The sequence below is a fragment of the Wolffia australiana genome, chromosome 10 (genome assembly GCF_029677425.1).
Source record: "Wolffia australiana isolate 7733 chromosome 10, ASM2967742v1".
Taxonomy (NCBI): Eukaryota; Viridiplantae; Streptophyta; class Magnoliopsida; order Alismatales; family Araceae; genus Wolffia; species Wolffia australiana.
The window spans coordinates 10,741,285-10,763,248 of NC_135844.1; the positions used below are offsets into that span (position 1 = coordinate 10,741,285).

Consider the following 21,964-nt stretch of genomic DNA (forward strand, 5'->3'; position numbering starts at 1 on the left):
ATTCTGTAATTTATAAATCTAAAATTAAAGCCTTTCATGATAGCAAGTTGAACAGAAGAAATTTTTATGAAAATCAAAAAGTATTTATTTACAACTCTCGATTGAAATTGTTTCCATGAAAGCTTAGGAGCAGATGGGATGGTCCATTTATGATCATTAAACTGTTTGACAATGAAGCTGTTTTGATTTCAGATCCAAAGACAGGTACAGAGTTCAAGATGAATGGAAAAAGGTTAAAACCATACATAGAGCTAGAACCCCAACCTATGGAAGCAATGATAGATCTTCTTGAACTAGGGGTTTATACTTGCATTAGTATAATTCACTTCTTACCTAGATTTTCTTCTTTCACTTTTTACCTTTACTTATATTCCATTTGATGTCTTTTAACTACAGAGACAACCATATCAAGGACAAGGATCCACGGCAAGATTGTGACATCGGAAGCACAGAATCACGGTAAGACTATCCCCTTACATTTTTTTCTGGCATTAGGGACAATGCATATTTCAAATGGGACGGGGGGAGAAATATGGTGCCAAAATTTTATTCCTTACATCTTTTCGAGTTGGGGGGTAGGATATAGTTGTAGGAATTTAATCATGCCCATCTTAGAGAGTCATTCACCCGATGTCCTAGCAACATGAGTATAGAAGTTAGACTCGTGTAGCGGATCAAATACATCTCTCAATGGTATGAACCATGGTCTAGATGCATGTGTTTTTCTTCTGAATGGTTAGGATATCTGGTAGGGTGAGGAACAGATATGAAAATCAAAGGGTTGAAGTACTATCATCTTAGGGGAATGCCGACTGAGCCACCATCATCCAGCCACCAATGAGCGAATCATGTCTAAAGTTTCTAATCTCCACTAAGTGAATTTCTCATGAGGTAAAAATGGTCATATGTTCAATTCTTAAGCACAGAATCACCTTTCCCTGAGCCACCTTGAAATACCTTTTTGAAACCTACACGTGTTTCCGCTTCACCCATTTTCCCTAGCTGACCCTTACCATTAACCAAATTTCACTCATTCTTATAGGTGTCCATCTATTCCCCGCTAGTCCTAGATGCTTATGATATGCTTACTCCCAAGTTTCTTTTACTCTTTCCTTGGTGATATCACCCTCTTATGTTATCTTTCCCTTCGTATACCTCGATTTGTTTATGTCTATGCCCTCTCTTCTGAGTTCATTTTCATGGCACTAGCCTGGAATCCATCTAATGTTCTCTAGTAGATCAACCATTATTCCCATATGAAGCTTCCATTTATGTTCACCCTTGTTGAAAAAAAGAAGAGAAAAAGAATAAAAAAGAAGGTTGATGAAAAAAAAGAAACCGAATTGTGGGGTTTTTCTTGTTATCTTGGAAGCATATCTGTTTACTCATTATGAATGCTGATTAAATTATCACCCATGCTTAATCGATAACCTCCATCTTCGCTCATTCTGTCATACCATTTTACTCTTTGTCTATCTTGGGAGTAAGCTAAGTATTCTAAGCCCGTAAGTCATCTTTAACATACGTCTCACCCATTCTTTTGAGCCATTCCTCAATCTCTTCTCTCTATACACATATTTGGATAGGAGCCTCATCACACGTGATTCCTTGATACACAATTGATATTAGGGAACGACACTTCTGGGATGTGATGCCCTGGACGTGACGGGATGTATGACGATGCGTGACGAATGGTGACGTGATGAACTGTTCGTCATGTCACCGTCTCGTCACGCGTCTGAGGGTCTTTCAAACTTTTTTCATGTTCCTGTCATGCATCATGTGTTCCTCGTTCTGTCACGTCACCATCACTGTGACGCCATCACCGTCACCGGTGACGCAAATAATGTTATGTATTTTACTATGTTTAGTAATACTAAACATAGTGAAAACATCCATTATCTTTGAGTCAAATGGTCGAAGCCCCTTAGGTAAAGCCGAAGTAGGAGTCGCCACTCGCCACTCGCCATTGACAAGGAAAATTGACAATTGCCACTTGCCACTCGCCATCACCATTCATAATTGCCATGAAGCCAAACTGAAACAAATAAATTAACAAGTTCGATCGTTTCTCGTTTGATTTGTGCTGATTCTTATCAAATTTTTCTCAACTTGACACAAAGGATTTCGGAGGTAGGCATTCCCCCCTTCTTCTTTATAATTTTTTCGTACGCTAGTGGCTGACTGACGAGGTGATTAGTTCGCATTCAAAGAGGACTTATATTTGGCAGTTGAGATTTCAGAAGAAGTTCTACCTTACCACTTTATCCAACATCTCTGTGTAAGGCACGAGTTTCTTTGCATCCCTGACATTTCCATCGAAAGGCATGAACTCGATGAATCTTACATTAATCGGCTTCTCACAAGTGAGCTCCACAAAATCGCAAATCTCATCTTCATTCATTCCATGCATTGCAACACAGTTCACCTATCGCTAAACAAAATATTACAGAATTAAAGTAAATAGATAGAAGGAATCAATTACGAAGAATGCATTACCTTGACTGGATTGTATCCAAGCTGAATTGCTGCATCGATCGACTCCATGACTCTCTTGTGCCCTTTTCGCCGAGTTATGAACTTGAATTTCTTCTAAACAAGAGTATCCAAGCTGATGTTGACAGAGTTGACTCTGCAATTCTTAAGCTTGGGGAGTTTCTTACCCAGGGTTATCCCGTTGGGGGTGATACCCAAAGTTTTCAATCCTTCCAAATTGGATATTCTCTTTCAAATTTCTTGGATATCTTTTCTGATCGTAGGTTCTTCCCCGTCGAACGGATCTTATCCACACCAACGCTGACAAAAATGCTGCTCAATCGAACAATTTCATCTTGGGACAAGAGCTGAGGACTTGGAGTAAGCTCTACTCCCTCAGCGGGATCGTTTGGCGGTCCTGGTCAACTGCTTCTGGCTTTCTGAAAAAGCATGATTCCTACAGCCTTCAAGATGAATTTTGGCAGTCTTGGTCAACATGAATTTTCTCCGATCTCGCTGATCTGTAAATGCGATGATTTTAGTGTTCTGAAGTGATTTTTCAAGATTGCATGGCCGCCCTCTACTATTCTCAATTTCATGTAATTCTGATGAATGGCAGTGAGGAACACTCTCTCTTTATTATTCTGTATGAAGTTAATTGCGCCAAAATTCACTGCTTGGGTTTCTGAATCAGCATTTAATTAATGATTTCAAATTTTTGAACATTGCCTACGAATGAGATGAATGAATTCAAAATAGGATTCCTTGTAGTTCATCGTTAAAATGTAACTAAAAGTTTTTAATCCGTAAAAAACTTTATTCAATTCTACTGTACTCTACATTAAAAAATCCTTTATTTTTCAGTCAATAAATTAATTAATACAACAAATTTCTTGCATCCCCTGGCAAGTGGCAACAAATTAGTTATTTAACTGTATATAAAAAATAAATAAATGTGTTCAGTTTTCTGTCAACAAATTAGTTATTATATTCTTCAATTTTTGAATCAATAACTTGATTAATAAATTATCTATATTCCCAATTTTACGTCAATTATTTGATTATCATAACATATTAAACCATACGTAAAAAATTGTTCATTTTTACAAATATCACGGGAATAAATTAATTATTAACATCTATTTAATAAAAAATAAAATTCTATTAAAGTTCTGTCACGATCGTCATCCGTGACGCACCTTTCGTCGTGTCACGCATCCGGACTACCTCATCACTGTGACATCACCTTCACCGACAACCTGTCATGCGTCACTATCAGCGTCATGCCTCATCCAATTTGTCACCGTCACCCTCACTTCATCCGTCATGTGGTCGTGATGGTGACGTGTGACATGACGGATGATCCCTAATTGATATTCTGTGTTTAGGTGAGCAGTGAATAATGACTATCTTTTACTCTGAGGAGGGAGCAAACTTAGTGGGGAGCCATCATATGTGAGTGAGTGATATGAGAGAGTGAGGGAAAGCATTACCTAGATTATAGTATCATACACGGCGAGAAGTAGGTTTCACTCCACATGACCACCAGCTCTTTCCAAAATCACAAGGTAGTCTCTCATATGCGTTCTAGCATTACATGGGTAAAATCGTACTTAGAGGTGTAATTAATATCTGATAACATGCAAATTAGCATTTTTTATTGATAAATTTTACATTATATTTATGCGTTGGAATAACCATATTTGCATGTTATCATATACAAATTGAAATAAATGATATACATTTTTATTTTATTGTTATTTCTAAATTTATAGTACTTTTACACAATATTTAAACTCATTTCTTGAAGAAATAATTTTTACTGGGCATTAATTACTTGGTTAGAGGTTGGTAAGGGCTTTCCTAATTTTTGTGGAATTTTTCCAAATTTTCATATAATTTTCTGTTCAATATTTAGCCAAGAAATGATTTTTCTTATTTAAATAATACATATTCTACTTATATGGCATTTTAGAAAGCGTTTTGAATATATATTTATATATATATTGAGTGGCATCCACGTGATTCACCCAAAATTTGGGTGAATAAGTGGTGTATATTATTAAAATAATTAAAAGAGAAAGAAAATGAGTATTATTGGCTCATTATGGCATTGCAAATCACGATGCCATAACGAGCCAATCATTAGCTCACAAGTAATTACGACGTGGCACGGAAGGCGATGAAGAAAAGGCATGTTTTTGAAGTATCATGCAATAAATGCACAAGAGATCGATTCTCCGCGTGCATTTATAACTATAATTAGTTCGTTAACGTGTACATTTAATGCACGCACTAACCGACAAACACGATTCAATGCGCATACGGCGTCGATTTGCCGCGTGCATTAAATGCATGCAGAAATTGACGATGCGTGTGTCAAAAATTGCGGCAGACTTTGTCATTTTCTGCTTATTTTACAGAAAAAAATAAAAAGAAAGGGCGATGTGGCATTTTTTGGGCCATTTAAATGCAAGAATTATTCTTCAATCATTTTTGCATGTGGAAGTGCACAACACGTGTCAGAACGTGATCCGAGAAGGGGGGAAAACAAAAATAAAGGTGGCAACCAATCAGAAAAGGGCATTTTTTGAGATATTTTGAAGAGAGGTAAACGATCCAACAACCATGATTAATGCTCGGTAACACCTTGATCTCTTGAGATTTGGACGTCCGATTGGGCTGAAATTTTGAGGGCACGTTTGTCTTTTCTCCCTCTACAATCCAGATGGTTGGATCTTTAAATAGAGGTCTGGAAAAGGGCAAAATTCACTTTTTGAAGCTCTCCCAAAGGATTTGGCCAGGAAGGACACAAGAGTTGCTTTGGAAGTCGACATATCTTGGTTATGCATTCAAAGTTGTAAGTTTATGATTTGTATTTTGAACTTCTTCTTGAGAGATTTTAAACCGCCCTGTCATGGGCAAAATGTACATGCGCTAGAAGTTGTTTTGAATGAAATTAGCATTGGATTTTGAGTCTGATTTGAGATCTGAATTTTAATCTTTAATTTTTAATAGATTTGGAACAATTCTGCATTTTTAGATTTTTAATTAGGGTCGGATTTCACATTTTCCCCAAATTCTTCACTTTCTCTCTCTAGGTTAATTCGTCTAGTTGCTCTCTCTAGATTTCAAAATTGATTATTTATAAATTTAATTCAATATATAAAAACCCTAAATATAAAATTTCATCAAAAAATTCATCCATCTTGAAGTCCAATTTCAGAACCCCTTTCTTGATTATTAAATTCCCAATTTTAATTCATAAAAATTGTCTAAATTTTTTATAATAATTCGGAAATTAATAATCCGAATTAATATGATCTTATAATTAAAATTATACTATTTTGAGTGTTTTGACTGAAAATATTTTAAATTAAAATTAAGTTTTTACTTAATTTTGATTAATGAAAAACATAATTAAGTATAATTAAGGTCTATTAATTGCAAAATTTATTCATTCCTGAATTAATTTATTAAAATTGAATACTTTTCGTGCTTGCTGCCTCACTGCAGTTCGACCCCTTGCTTTCTCTATACACTGTATTTATGATAAATGGTACTTTTAATTTTCTTGTATAAGTCTAAATACAAAATCAACGACATATTTACACACCATTTTAGGCTTATCAATACCATAAGTACTTCAAGCTTATGTTGTTAGTACTAAAAGGTGAATGAATCAACCAAGAGATTTTAAATGCCATTGCTTAGGGACTAGCAATGATTTAAGTTGGGGGCTCGATAACATGCATTTTTCGTACCTTATATGATCATATTTAGATGTTTATTTGCATTAAATCACTCATATTTCATGTTATCAAGCTTAAAATGATTGAATCTATTTGTAGAATTATTTCCTGAATTTGCTGCATATTTTGGATTTTTTCTAACTGTAGATTCTAAAAGAATATAATTTTTAAGACACAATGTGATTTTTCTGAAATTATTTTGTGTGTCACGTGTTGCCATTCGATTCGTGAAACGTCGATGAGTAAGAAGCCATTTTAATGATTGGCGATGACCAATCATTTTAGCACGCAATCATCACTTCGCGATTCATGAAGCCATGATTGCAGTCAAAACTAACGGTGCCATCTTTTTTATGTGTTTCTGCGCAAGGTGACGTGGCCGAATAAAATTTATAAATTTACTCCGATGATTGTAAAATTTATCTTGAACTTGCTTCCTAGTTGTGTGGGCTGATTGAAAGATAGTGAGTTTTGAGATCCATCAAGAGTGTTCTTGGTGTCCTGAGTGTGTGTGAAGAAGCATTTGAGAAGAGGGGTAGCTTACCGGCACTCGTAAATTACTGTGATCTTGGCGGAATGTAAGGATCTAAGGTAAGCATCTTCGTCTTACGTTGTCTTCTTTCTGTTACTAAAGCTCACAAATTTAGGATTTATAATCATACTAGCGCACTAATTCTACTCTCTTATCTCTTCTTTTCATCATCGCCACCATACCACTTCAAATCCAATTACTATCTTTGTTCACACCGTCTTCATCGTCATATCCACCACAATCACTTACTCTTTTCTTTAAGTTAAATTAGCTTATAACTACATATGTTTTATCGATATCACTAGCTAATATCCTGGAATTTGTTTCTGTCGATTCTCTCATCAATCATAACAAGTAGAAGAAAGTTATCCCTTAATCATCATTCCCTGTGGAGACGATCCGTACTCATTAGTAACTAAAAAAGTATGGTGAAATATATTTTTATTGAATAATCTCAACTACCAATGCCAAATTTTAACCCTAAAATTGAGATTATTAGGTGCCCTTTGCGGATCCAATGCGGCTGCCCACTGCTGGCTTGACCGCCTAGGGGTCAATCGCGGCCCCACCTAGGGATTGATCGTGGCCCCGCCTAGGGCTCGACCGCGGTCTTGCCTGGGCTCCGTCTAGGCACAGCCAAAGGCTCCACCACAAACGTCGCCGAGAACTTAGCGGCACCTTGTTGTGGTCTTCACCACTGCCCCACCGCGGTCTCCACTACAGCTTCTTTGCAACTTCCCGACCATCCTAGTGTCCACTTGCAGCTTGTTGCCTCGCTCACGTATGAGCACATCTTGTTGTTGTGTTGTCAAACTCTGCAACACCGCCGCATCCTGCTCCGCAGTGCTCCACGGCAAGTCAGCCGGTGCTCCCATTGTATTCCCGGCCTTCTTTCAGCGCTCTTGGTATCAATACCGGCGATCTTCCCAATTAGCAATTATCTCCGAGCTGTGATCCTTTGCCAAGTCTTGAGGTATGGATCATCTAAATGATTCAAACCCATTGACATGGATTCTTTGTCCACTCAACAAAGGTGCTCTCTGACATTCTATCACAGTACAACTCACTCGGCCGGTGTATATCTTCAATGGACACAACTATGGGTCATGGGCATCAGGATTTGAGCATTTGCTGACGTCCCGCAACCTGAGTCATCATCTAATGGAGGAACCTCCTGACATGACATCGCTGGCATATGCAGATTAAAATCAGCTCGACATGGCCATATTAACATGGATACTCAAGAGCATTGAACAGCCAATCGCCAAGCCCCTAGCTCGTATCTGATCGGCTAAGCGACTATGGACGACATTGGATAACATGTACGCCAATAAAAGCAACATTGATCGCACGGTGGAAGTCTTTGAAACACTCCTCCCATTTAAGCAAGGAGAATGTACGCCCCAAGCTCACTTTGGGAAAATCTAGGCTATAATTCAAGAATTGGCCGTCTACCAGCTAGCCAAGACAGACTTGCGAACGTTGGAGCGTTATCACCAAGAGTTGATAACTGGCGCCTATCTTGGCGGACTACATCTGTCTATCTCCTCCCAGCTCAGGGGTCCTCTTCTCTTTGGAGATTGTGTTCATGACATCACTCAGATGTTCTCCACTACACTTTGGGTAACCACAAGAGTGTCACACGTCTCACAAGGGGCCTCTCCTACTCCGTCAACAATGGCAGTATAGGCACCTTCTGTTCAGCGGACTGAAGGTAGTCGACCACCTTGCTAGAAGGGACGGAATTATTTTCCCCCATGCTCCTACTGCTGGGTAACAAAATCACTGCAATATGCCCAACTAAAGGTAGAAACTTCAGCTAATCAAATGCCACCCTCCCCATCAAATGTCCCATTACTGGCATTTCAGGTAACACTCACATCAGCTGAGTTGGATGCATTATGGCAATTTAGAGGCCTATCTGGATCTTCTCATCCATCACTGACATTTGCCTCATCCACGTCAAGTACACATGCCTTTATTGCTTCTTCATCTTTGTCATGGATTATTGACTCAGGGGTCTCCAAACACATGACCAACAATCCTCCCTCCTTTCATCATACAAACCTACCTCTCTATCTCCTTCTGTCACCATTGTTGATGGTCGAACATGTCCAATCAAAGGCCTTAACCATACCACAGCCTCATCACACCTACCTCTCACCTAAGTTCTACATGTCCCCAAAGTTCCAGCCAATCTTCTCTAAGTCAGCACCATCACCTGTACCCTCCAATGCTCTGTAACATTTTTTTCCTACTTATTGCACCTTCTAGGATCTGCATACCAGGTGGAAGATTGGTCTAGGGAATCTACTAGCTCGTCTCCGATGACATCCATTCTAGCCCTAGGGTACTTTTTTCATCCGTTTTGTGGCATCAACGCTTGGGACATCTATCTTTTGAAACATTACAGAAAATATTTCCTTCTCTCGCTCCTTTATTTGTGCGAGTTATGTCAATTAGGGAAACATCATCATTCCTCCCATCCACGTCGTGATGGACCACCCACGTCTTCTCTGTTTGACCTAGTCTATTGTGATGTTTGGGGTCGTTCGTGTACTCCTATTACTACATAGTCTTTATTGATGACCATACCAGAGTCAGCTGACCTATCTTCTCCACGATCGCACTGAAATTTCCTCTACAATCATCCATTTCTTCAATGAGGTACAAACTCAATACTCGACTATCCCAAAAATCTTTCGTAGCGATAATGCCTTGGAAATAGTTCAAACATCACTTCAAACATTCTTTAGTGATCGTAGTATAATTCATCAAACCTCATGTCCTCACACCTCACAACAAAATGGCATCGCCGAACAAAAACACCGCTCCCTATTTGACATAGCTCACACACTTCTCATTGAAATGCATGTCCCTCAATATCTCTGGTCAGATGTTATCTTCACCACTACATATCTCCAAATTTGTCTCCCCTCCACAGCCCTCAACGGCGACATCCCACTTCATCATTTTCATTTGAATAACACTCTTTTTTTTTACCTCCAAAAGTGTTTGGTTATATTGCCTTCATCCAAGATCACTCCACATCTCTTTCTAAACTAGCCTTTCGTGCTCAAAAAGGAGTCTTCATTGGCTACTCTCAGACGCAAAAATGGTATCGTGTTTATTTTTCATATACCCAGACTTTCATCATCTCAGCCGATGTTACATTCCATGATGAGTTTCCCTGATGGAGCGCGTCTAGATGACGCCAGCAAATCATCAGCGGAGCCATCAGCATCGTCATGAGCATCACCACCGGTTCATGTTCAGCCCGACCGGCATGCCAAAGCATCCGTGAAGATGTCGGGGTTTAAATACTCCGGGCGGAGCGTGTCCGCGCACATGTTTGTGTTTTAATTATCTGTTTTCAGTCATTTAATTCTGTTTTTGTGTTCATCACGACGAGTGCAACCTACTTGTCATGAAACATCCGTATCATTGCATTTTTGTATCTGTCCGTATCATTTTCGCATCGTTTTAATGTCTCGAGTTCTATCTTTGTTCTAAAAGGGGGGTCACCTAATGAGCCTCCCAAATGGACTCCTTTTAAGGGCCCCATCATGGCCCTATAAAAGGCCATGATGAGCCCCACGTTCATTTGAGATCTGGTTTTCATTGTGGAAGTTGTTTTTCAGAACCAGGTCTCACAAGAGGGAGAAGAGAAGGAAGAAGAAGAAGAAGGGGAAGAGGGGAGAAGGAAAAGGAGTGGATCCAATGTACTACCTTTTCTAGAACTTTGGTCATTGTTGCCAACTCTGAATCGTCTCTGTTGTCAACCCCAACAGGAAGCCCTTTTCCGGATAGTGTTCTTACACCAGCCAGATCAGCAGTTCCTAGAATGATTCATGCAAACGATTGCGTGACACAATGCCTACTGAACTCGATGCTTGCTGTGACTCCTCAGTGCGTTGACGATCATCACACAACACCGCAAACACCTTTCTCTTCACGAACTGGTAATCAGTTTGCCGGCAACCTCTACAGGTTCTGGGTAGGCTTGACTACTACCCAATAGGTGCTAGTCACCGTCGCCCATTCCACGACGGATAGACACACCGATCGACTCACCTTTCAGCCTTCAATTTGACGTGGAACTATCTGGTTGGTTGATGCGACCGTTGCCCTGCCTCCGTGCATGTGCAATTTGGCCGCACCCCTGCACGACAGGAGGGATACCTTTCGCAAGCCATGTCAACTAAATAGTTAGTCAACGGGTCCCGCCTTGCCACCACATACAATTGTCGCCGCAATGCAATCGTTGCCTTGAGAGGGTCAGCGCTGTTGTTCGATCGCTGCAAGGAACTGCTGGACGTTGGCCACTAGTGTGACGGTTGTACTCATGGGTTAACCGCTAGTGAAAGCTTGCCCAACGCGCTGTGTTTCCCACCACCACGAGTCATCACTTGTCGTGTGTTCACGACGCTCTGGCGTGCACAAGATCCACCAGATAACACTACTACCACCGTCGCATATGCACTTCTGTCCTGGGATGTGATCCATGGCATCCAGTTGTACGCCCACCATCGGTTCGGACGTCACCAAATGGAGCCAAAAAGTTAGCCCACTCCATCGAGCCATCGCTGTGCACTGCCACCTGTCTCCTCGCTAGACTTGACTGACCGCTTGAGCCCTTCGTGGCTAATCGCCACTACCACTCTTTCTCATCTCCGACATTCGATTAAACGCTCCTGTGCCGCGACATTGCCGCCGGTCAAGCCCGCCTAGCAACATCAACGTCACGACTACACCTTCTTTCCCACCCTGTCCCGGGCACCAATGAAGATTTCAACGACGAGCGAACCCGCTAAATAGGTACGCCGTCCCCTTGCTAGCCCGTTACCTTACTTTCAATATATTTTTGACTGCACTCCACTGCGCTTGGGTTAGAGATAATTATGAGAACTATCGCAAAATTTATGACACGAGTGATTCCTTAGGTATGGGTTGAGCACATCTGTTATGTGCGAGTCCCTATGGAATTCTTCCATTCGGTGTCGTAGTCGTCATTGTCATTACGACGAGAGTCACAAGGTCACCTTCATCGTCCTTTGTCGCTCGCCCTAGAGCTCGGAACTCGGCAAATTCCCCGCAAGTCAGACCTGCACGTACACTCAACTAGGTTTTATCGCATCATGTAGTTACATTCACTTAGTGAATTTACCCATCGAATGACGATTCCTCCCTTCTTCTCTCTAGAAAGGATTCCTTCTCGTGTCCCCATAACACCTCCACCGGGCTTCTCTCCTTTGCTCGACGTTATGGATTTCCCTCCTCTTCTCATTTGTCTAGGATCTGATTCATCAATTCCCACTGGATCCTTCACGGCTCAGCCTCCTTCACCACCGCCAAATGCAGATCTGCCAGTCTCTGATGGTGCCTCGATGCCTGCCTCTCCAGCTTCTTCACGTTCACTAGTGCCCGATGCTGATCCGCCAGTCCCCGATTGTGTCTCAATAACCGCCTCTTCCCCACCCTCCACAAATGATCTTCACCTTCCCATTTCCCAATGCAAAGGTACATGTATGTGAACTCAACATCCTACCTCTAACTTTGTTTCCTATTATCGCCTCTCTCCTTCCTTTCACACCTTTGCCCTGGCCGTCGCCTGTGAGTCATTACCCAGGATGTATGAAGAGGCAGCACAAGTACTTGCGTGGAAAGCTGCCATGGATCTTGAAATAAATACACCTACTCACGGGGCACATGGACATTAGTCTCTCATTAGTGGGATGGGAATATTGTAACATGCAAATGGGTGTTCACAGTCAAACACAATCCGGATGGGTCAATTTCCAGACAAAAAACTCAATTGGTTGATCGCGGCTTCACCCAAGTATATGGGATTGACTATACGAAAACCTTCTTTCCTGTAGTTCTCTTTTCCATCTGAGTGATTCTCTCTTTGGCGGATAATCAGGCATGAAGTATGCATCAGCTTGATGTGTCTAATGCGTTTCTTTATGGTGATTTGGAGGAGCAAGTCTTCATGGAGCAACCTCCGGGGTATATTGCTCCAGGAGAGTCATCCAAGGTATGTCATTTGAAAAAGGCAATCTATGGCCTTAAGCAGAGTCCTCGCGTGTGGTTTGCCAAATTTGGTAGACTTCTCAAGAATTTTGGCTTCACCTCATGTCAAGTCAATCCTACGGTGCTCACCAAGAGCACTAATGCAGGTATTATCATACTTGCAGTCTATGTGGATGATATGCTTATTACTGGCAGCACCAATGAGGTTATTCAGGCCACCAAGGTCTATCTCATGCAGCATCTTAGTTTGTGTGATTTGGGGACTCCTCGATACTTCCTCGGCATTGAGTTTGCTTATTAGGGTGACAAACTCTCTCTCTCTCAAAGAAAGTATGCCCTAGATATACTCCAAGAAATGGGACTTCTGAGATGCAAGCTGGCATCATCTCTAATGGAGGTTCGTCCATCCTTTTGGCATACATCATCACCACTCCTGGCTCATGCAACATCTTAGTTTGCGTGACTTGGGGACTCCTCAATACTTCCTCGGCATTGAGTTTGCTTATCAGGGTGACAAACTCTCTCTCTCAAAGAAAGTATGCCCTAGATATACTCCAAGAAACGAGACTTCTGGGATGCAAGCCAGAATCATTTCTTATGGAGGCTCATCCACCTTTTTAGCATACGTCATTGCCACTCCTAGCTCATGCTGACCAGTATTGACGATTGATGGGGAAACTCATTTATCTCACAATGACACACCCCGACATTGCATATGCGGTTAGTGTCCTTAGCCAATTTATGCAGGAGCTACGTCAAGTTCATTGGGCAAGAGCTTTACGGGTAGTTGCATATATCAAAAGTGCGCCTAGGAGAGGACTTCTTTATCAACACCATCATCTTCAAGTTGAAGCCTATTCTGATGCGTCATATGCGACAGACCTAGGGGACCACAAATCCCTATTACACTTATGTCGGTGGTAATCTGGTCATTTGGCGCTCTCGTGAGCAAAAGGTGGTTGCATGCTCTAGTGCGGAATCTGAACATCGTGCCATGGCTTCCATAGCTCGTGAGATGGTATGGCTTCAGCTTTTGTTACAGAGGCTTGGTGTAGAGTCTCCAACACCTACGCGTATGCACTGCAATAATCAAGCCGCTATCTTCATCGCAAAAAATGAAGTGTTCCATGAGCATACCAAGCATATTGAAGGGAACTGCCATCACATTTGCAACAAAGTAATGGCAGGGATCATTTTGACTCCATTTTCACATCATTTCAGCAGCTTGCGGACGTCTTCACTAAGAGCCTGCCGAGAATCTCGGATGATAGGATTAGTACCAAGCTGGGCATGACTGATCTATATGCTCCAGCTTGCAGGGGAGTGTCAAATAAGGCCCATTAGGCCTAATCCACTATCCTTTTCTCTTTCTCTCTTTTGTCCCACTTAGATTAATTCTCAAATCCTGGCGTCATTAGCCTATATTAAGGCATGTAATCTTCTCTTATTAATATAGAAAAGGAATACAAACATTCTCTCTTTGCCACAGTATGAAAAGATGTTGTTACAATATATCACCGTCTTCTTCTTGTTGATTTTGTTGTAGCTGAAATGTGGGAAATTTAAGATATTACCAACCCTTTTTTTGACACACCTAGGGCAAAAAGAGATTAGGAAATAAACAAGAATAGAACAACAATTGGGGACAACAAGTTGAAGTTTATCATGCATGTGGTACTTATGAAGAGTGTTGGAAATGAAAAAGGAGAGCAAAGTGAAACTAGAGTCTCAATTAGTTGGAGAGTATGCATTGGTTATACAAAATTAAAATTTTTTACTAAAAATATCATTATCCATCCCCTTGTCTTCACCAAAATGTAGATGAATTGGAAGGTTCAAATTATGTCGGTATTTCTACGCATATATTTAGGATCTAACCAAATATTAATTTATCCTGAATGTTAAAAATTATGACTATTGGTCTTATTAGAACCTTGTCATTCAGGAGAGTGTCTTTTGGATTATGTACTTGTTTTACCGCATACCAAAGAAGCGTAACTGCTATGCATTTGAAATTATTTATGGATGCATTTTCTATCTTTGCTTGATGGATGTTTGGCTAATTTAACAAAGATTTTACAAAGAGGAGTGGAAAGAAAGCTGGTGCTTTGTCGGGAAAAGTCCTACTTTGTGGTAAAAAAGATAGCAGTTTTGGGTCATCTAGTAAGCAACCATGGACTAAAAGTAGACAGCCAAAACAAAAGTCATCAATAATCTCAAGCTCCCAATGACACGAGGACATATAGCGATGGAAATTCATGTAATCAAAAGGACAGTCAAAAAATCCATATCACATTTAATGTACTTTATTATAATATATTCATTACTTACATGTTTAATGGATATAATGTACTACATATGTATTTGATGATACTAAATGACTTATGATTAGATCATAATGGGCATAAGCTTAGTGATTAAACATGCACTATTAGTATTGAGATATAAATGATACTTGAGAAGGACATTATGTTATCCAGTTACAAAAATACTTGATATTCCCTCTTATTATATGAATAAGGATGATCCCGTAGGCATTAGTATGCAGATATTAAAGTCAAATAGTGAATGTACTTTAGAAAAAGAGCCCATGAATTCATCTGTATAAATTGCTAAATTGTATTATACTTAACTATCAATCAGGTTGATTAACATCATGATAGTGTGAATGGTTCTTAGATGCAATCCATTAAATACATAATAAAAATTGGATGATTTTACTTTTGAGTATGATCTATAATTTCCTATTCATTGTGTGTTGCTAATTAGTCCAAACGAGACGAAGGAGCCAATCTTGTGTGCCAAGGATCCCCAATATACATAGCTAAACATATCTGTCTTGATGAATGGAGGAACTACAGATTCAATCAGACCAAAAGTGATTGATGGTCATATGTAAAATATATGTTGTGATTTTATTATAATTCTTACACTTCACTAAGCAATGCACTTTCATATGGATCACTACTCTAGAATACAACATGTAGAGGGTTCCTCGGTCATGCAGATTTCTATAAAAAATGATTATAATGTTTGCTGACTTTTCTAGAGAATTTACTAACCTACTAGCTAAAGATAAAAATTTGGGAAGTAATGAAGTAGGAAAGTAGCCTTGTATAAAAATTCAGAAAGCACTTGTGAAGGTATCAGCTTTATAAGAAATAAATTAGAGTTTGCATTTTGAAATGATGTATGATGTTTTTGACTTTGTACTAAAACTTGTGCTTGGTCAATGGAATTTCAAGAAGCAGCTTGAGATTTGTAATGCTATCAAAAGCTCTGGTGAGGCCCAGGTACAGTAGATGACTACTTTGAAGGAATTGCCAGAATTTTGTTTGGGTTATGATACATTTAGGTAATATTTATTTGGTAATAAAATAATTATATTTTCTGATGATGCTGTTATTTAGTACTTGATAAATAAAAGAACCAATGCACAGTTTTAGATGGATTTTAATAATTTAATAACTTGATTTTAATATTTTAAAATAAGCATATATTGGGACGAAAAAATCTTGTGGATAATCGTTCATACTGATGGCATGGAAATCAGTGTATAATTAAGTTTGAAAATGTTTTGGCCGAGTATATTCATTAAGTAAGCACTATAATAACTCATTGTTCTGCACATTCAGTGAATTATTTAGTTCAGGAAAAACCCTAGATCATAGATGCAGGCAAGAAAAAAATTTATGAGAGGTCTCTAATTATATCTTTGGAAAGACTCTGAATTATTTGATTTAGGAGCAGATCCTATTTTGAGAAAATATGTCTCTAAAGATGAACATATAACTATTTTAGAATCTCCTCATTCATAATTTCGTGGTTTAATTTTTTCTTCATAAATTGATACTTTTAAAGTTTTTCAGTGTGGTTTGTTATTGCCTTCTATATTTTAATATTCAGATATTTCTTTTTTTTAAATATTTTAATTGTAAATAAATAGTGAACCTGAAAATAGCAATGGAATGGTAGTAAAACTAATTATTGAAATAAGATTATCTTATTTATGGGGGATAGTTTTCATGTAAATATTTTCCACCATTATCTAGACAAGAATAGATATTGACGGTTGTTTGTCCAAATTTAGGGGTTTTATGTCATTGTTTCAATTTGGACTTAGCCAAAAATGTTTATGAAAATTTTCATTTAAATACTCAATAATTAATATAGGGACACTGAGGGGTCGAACCAAAGAGATGCAGACATTTAATTTCAGAATTTTATTAAGTTTGGAATGAAATAAAGTAGTTTAAAAGCGAGAAATATGATTTCTGGGATTTTTAGTTGATTTATAAAATTATCTATGATTTAAATGGAGCAGAAATTCAGAAAAAAACACTAAAAATATTTTATACTAGTTTTCCTAACTTAATTAATACCAGAAATAGAAAATAAATATTTTTTATATTTTTGTAGAATTAAATTCACACCCAAAGGCACTAGAAATAACAAATATGTTAATTAAAGCATTTGGAGAACTTTTTAAAATTTATATAAATCATGAGAAATTGACCATATAAATTTTAAAGAATTTTTCCTGAATTTTATGACTTGTAAATTTTAAATTATTTTTGTAATTTTGTAGGGAGTTAAGAGATTTTTCAATGCCAAAATAATTTTAGGGATTGTTTCTAATTTTTTTGCAACTCTGAAATACGGAAATAATTATTTAAACGTCTTTGGCGATCAGTAGCAGCGGTGGTGGATGCCCAAAGTTGGGCTTTGGGTCGGCAAGCCTAGTTTGACCCCAACTAGGGCGACTCAATTGGTTCAGCCCAATTCAGGTTTGGCCCTATTTGTTCCAGACTTAGCCAAATTTGGTTAAGTTCTGGACAGAGGGTGCTCTTCTGCCTGTCGGGTATGCACACAAACCATGTGCGAATTGGCAGGCGGAAGGGCGTCTTTGCCGTGTGCGGATTGTCGTGCAGCGCATACCATCGCATGCCAGCGGTGATTGGTGTGAAAGGACATTTTTAAAGTGTAGAAAACTTGTTTTGTTTTATTGTATTTTCAAGAGAGACGAAATGGAGAATGACGGAGGATATAGAGAGATAACAGAACAGACCTTAGAGAGAGAAAAGATGGGTCTAGCGAGAGAAGGTGGTCTAAATGAGGAGATATAGAGAGAGGGTAAGGAAATGATGTAGGGGAAGTTTGAAGTGGAATTTGAAGGTGAAAAAGGTTGAGATTTTTTATAAATTTTGGGGAATGAGTTAGATTTATGCATGAAGTTCTAGATAAAAAAGTAGGGAAAATAGGTATTTTGAGTGAGAAAGTGATTGGTTTAAAGGAGAAATTGATAGAGGATGAGGGAAAAATGGAAACCTGAATTCTAATTGCCTCAATGTAAGACTATTGAGCCCTCAATGCTTCCTCTCAATTGTGGATCATTATATTTTTCCAGGATTAGGCATTTTCAATGAAAACAAGAGATGAGATTGAATGAAAACTTTAACAAACATACATCAAGCAGGTTGAACAACCTGGATTCTGAAATATGCCTTTTTCTCCTGGCCGGCTACTTGCTAGAGCACATCCAAAATGAAGGAAAATGATGGAGGAAAAGAGTATTTATACATAGGGAGAATTACTAAATTATCCCTTTGGACATTTTTTATTCTCTTTCCTTGCCATTTTGCCTCTTTTTCTCCGTTGGTTGGGAGCTTTGCCTTGCAATTTCTGGCTTCTTTCTTTTGTAAGGTACTGGAAAGCCCAATAGGCAGGTCAGGTCATGGCCCATCTCCCTCTGATTGCTCTTTTGGAGGGCCACAACACCATTTGATCATTTCAAGCCCATTTGTCCAATCCATGAGCTCTCAAAAATTCTCCAACTCCTTAAGAGTTGTATCTTTTCATTCCTGTAAGTTTCTGCACAGGTGGAACTATAAAATATTCATAAGTAATAAAGCTTCTTTACTTCAAAGAAGTCAATGAGGTTATTTAAAAATAGCCGTAATGTGCAGAAATTGGACAATCCCACCCCAGCCTAATAAGTATGGGGTTCATCAGAAGATGACAATCCCACCCCAGCCTAAAGCAATTGGACAAGTTTATAATATGCATTGTTTATTATACAAATACTTTTAATTTAAAATTGGATGACGCAAATTGTTTAAGGTCAACCTAATAAAACTCCTAAAGTTGAATATGCTATTTGATCTGAAAACAACATTCAAATAAAACAAAATTAAGTTTGGAGTCTACAAACTCAATTTATCTTAAGTACTCAAATCCCAAAAAGGGCTCAATCAAATAATATTTAGGGGCGCTACGCCATTTGATTTCAGCCAACCGAGATAAACACACGGATCAAGCTGCCGTTGTTTTTTATCGTAGGTACTTGTAGCTTCCTCGTAAGTCGTTGTCCTTGTGGCGTGTGACAAATGCCTTCTCAGAGTCCATGGAATTTAAATCTATGGGCTCCACACTAAGGAGAAAGCCAGGCACCCAGCACAAGGCCGTGTGAGTTACTGTCTGTTCGCAGATGTCAAAGCCCAACAACTCTTCCTCGGCTTTACCCATCTCCGTCGTGAGCTCTGAATTTTGTTCCCCCAACCATGTCGATATCTTCATCCAACAGAAGTTCTTCAGCGGTACTGGAAAATACTACACCGTAGAAGACGCGAGCAATAAGGTCCTGTTCCAGGTGAAGAAGGAAATCTTCAGCCTGCGAGGACGACAGACGCTACAAGACGCTTCCCTCCGACCCATATTAACCATGCAACGAAAGGCAAGTACTTTCTTTCTAAAACAGTTTTCCGAGTGATTGTCTGAGAATTTTATTTCCCGAAACTCTGTGAAAGCTGACTGACCAGATTTCCGTCTCGCCCTGTTCGAACGTCCGTTCCCTAACCCTAAAAAACGTTTTTTATTGACGGGTTTGTCTTCAGTTTTGCACGGCCCACAGTACGTGGAAGGTCTTCCGGGGCGACGGGACGGAGGACGGAGATCTCCTGTTCATCGCTAAAAGATCGCGCGTGATGCAACTAAAGACTACCCTGAACGTCTTCCTCGCTGAAAACACTTGTGCGACCGTTCCTGATTTCAAGCTCAAGGGGAGTTACTGTGACAGATCTTGTATAATTTATTCAGGTGATTCCTCGACCATCGTTGCCGAGGTAATATGTTCAACTATATATCCCTTTTCTTCCATCTTTTTCCGGTTATCCTGTTTTTTTCTAGAATCAAACTGATTGTCTTGACAGATGAAGAAGCATCGAAAGCTGAAAGATATGATACTAGGAAAGGAGAGCGTGACTATTCTCCCCAATGTTGATCAAGCGTTAATCGTAGCACTAATCATCCTTTATAATGAAATCAACAAAGAAGGTGGATCATAGGGGAGCCACCGCCGCTGGAGTATGATGAGAAGTAATCATGACGAAGATAAGGCAGAAGTGGATGATTCCGCTTCACTCATTCCATCTTACTTGTTGACTTTTCCACTTGAATTTTGCTCCAGTTTTTGCATATATCATAAGTAACGGTGAGAAGGTAAATATCTGCTAGTTATGACCTTCCCCCCACCCCGTCTGACATGTAAATAAGTGTGTGACTTATGAATAAGAGTAGTCCCAATTAACGAATACGCATATGTATTGAACTGTGGGCTCTTTTCCTTCTCCTTAGTCAACTCTATCCTATTGATGACTTCTTATTTCTCCTCCACGGATTTTGAGGATCTCTCCCATCCACAAAAATTGTAGAAGGAAAAAAATCCTTATTATTAGAAGATGAATATGGGGAAACGATTTATTATTGCAACAAGGTTCTTAAGATTGCTGAAATGCATGAAAAAGGCGTTGCGGATTTAGAGAATAAGATATCTAACATAGATAATTGTTAAGTGTTAATATACCCATAAAAGCATGTAAAGTAATTCCACGATACGCTCTTGCCATTAAAATAAAGATTACAGAAGTAAGCCCAGGTGTTGGATCAGCACACTGGACAATCTGTGTTAAACATAACAATCGACAGGGGATATGTACCACAAAGAGTTTCAAATAAAAAATTGAGAAATTAAAAAATCAATAGACGAGGCACAAACAGCTTGTTATTCTTTTGACGTTGTGGATCGGTTCTCATATTTCCTGAAACAAGGAATAACAACAAGGTCGGGTCTGCCTTTCTTCGAACACAGTCATTTCCGCTTCTGAAGAAACAATGAACTGAAATGAGCAGTAGAAATAGATTGAAAAAAGAATTGGGTGATAATGAAGAGAATGTTGTCCCCTAGAGTTCTTTGATTCCGACTAAATTCCAAAAGTATGTTGTTCACCATCTGAGCAATTTTGGAAAAAGTACAGCCTCTCGTGAAAGAAAATTTGGTTATTATCTTGTATATTGTGCGGAACATTCTGATGGACCCACAAAGGTATTCAATATGATCCCAAGGACAATGGATGATTAAAACAATGAGGTTGGCCTAACCCCAAAGATGCTCTCACATTGTTTGTTGATCAAACATAACTCAGCCAAAGCATTGTGGTATATAAGTAAACCATTAAATATGCAATATTACACAATGAATGAAGAAAGTATTGGGCCAGATGAGATTCGTCTTTCATGATTGATATCGGAGAAACAACATTGTATCGTTAAAAGAAGGTCCAAACATGAAAGTGTAGCATTAGCTGCCTGAATAACCAATTACACAGATCATTAAATTCCAGGAAAGAATTTGAATTTCACATTTGAAATGGGATAGCATATAGTAGAGTGGACTGGTAATTTTTTATTAAAGTCATTTTTTTTTATTTAGTACTCAGTGAATCAATATGATGAAAAACTATAATGAACCAACAATATTTGTAGTATAGTTGATAGAGAGACTCAATATCACCTAGTTGATTTATCTTGGATAACTAATGGATAAGGAGGGGGGTATAACCAGATTGATAATTTAAAAATTGATAGAATCTCTAAAAAAAATAAATATCACTTGATCATGATTCATAGTTTTAAGTTATACCATTATACCCATAAGTTAGCAAACCCGTTGCATTCAAAACATCATTAGGATGATATGAATAATTTGTCAGCCAATAGATGTCTGACTAATTTTTAAGCCTGGAATTCATATGATAGATCCAGTATACCTCAATTCCTTGGTCAACGGAAAAAAAATAATTATACAAATATTTTGGATGTCCTACATTCAAATCTC

The 21,964-nt window shown here is 38.8% G+C and overlaps 1 protein-coding gene and 1 pseudogene across 1 annotated transcript; one reads left to right on the top strand and one right to left on the bottom strand.

Moving 5' to 3' along the window:
* Positions 1-1,927: 1,927 nt before the first annotated feature.
* Positions 1,928-7,634, bottom strand: LOC144708280 (GTP 3',8-cyclase, mitochondrial-like; annotated as a pseudogene).
* An 11,593-nt stretch (positions 7,635-19,227) lies between these two features.
* LOC144708475 (protein LURP-one-related 15-like) lies at positions 19,228-20,381 on the top strand. The gene is made up of 3 exons (XM_078581835.1): positions 19,228-19,525; positions 19,686-19,913; positions 20,001-20,381. Exons 1-3 carry the CDS (start codon positions 19,280-19,282, stop codon positions 20,133-20,135), a joined length of 609 nt encoding a protein of 202 aa, XP_078437961.1. The 5' UTR covers positions 19,228-19,279; the 3' UTR covers positions 20,136-20,381.
* The last annotated feature ends 1,583 nt before the right edge of the window (positions 20,382-21,964 follow it).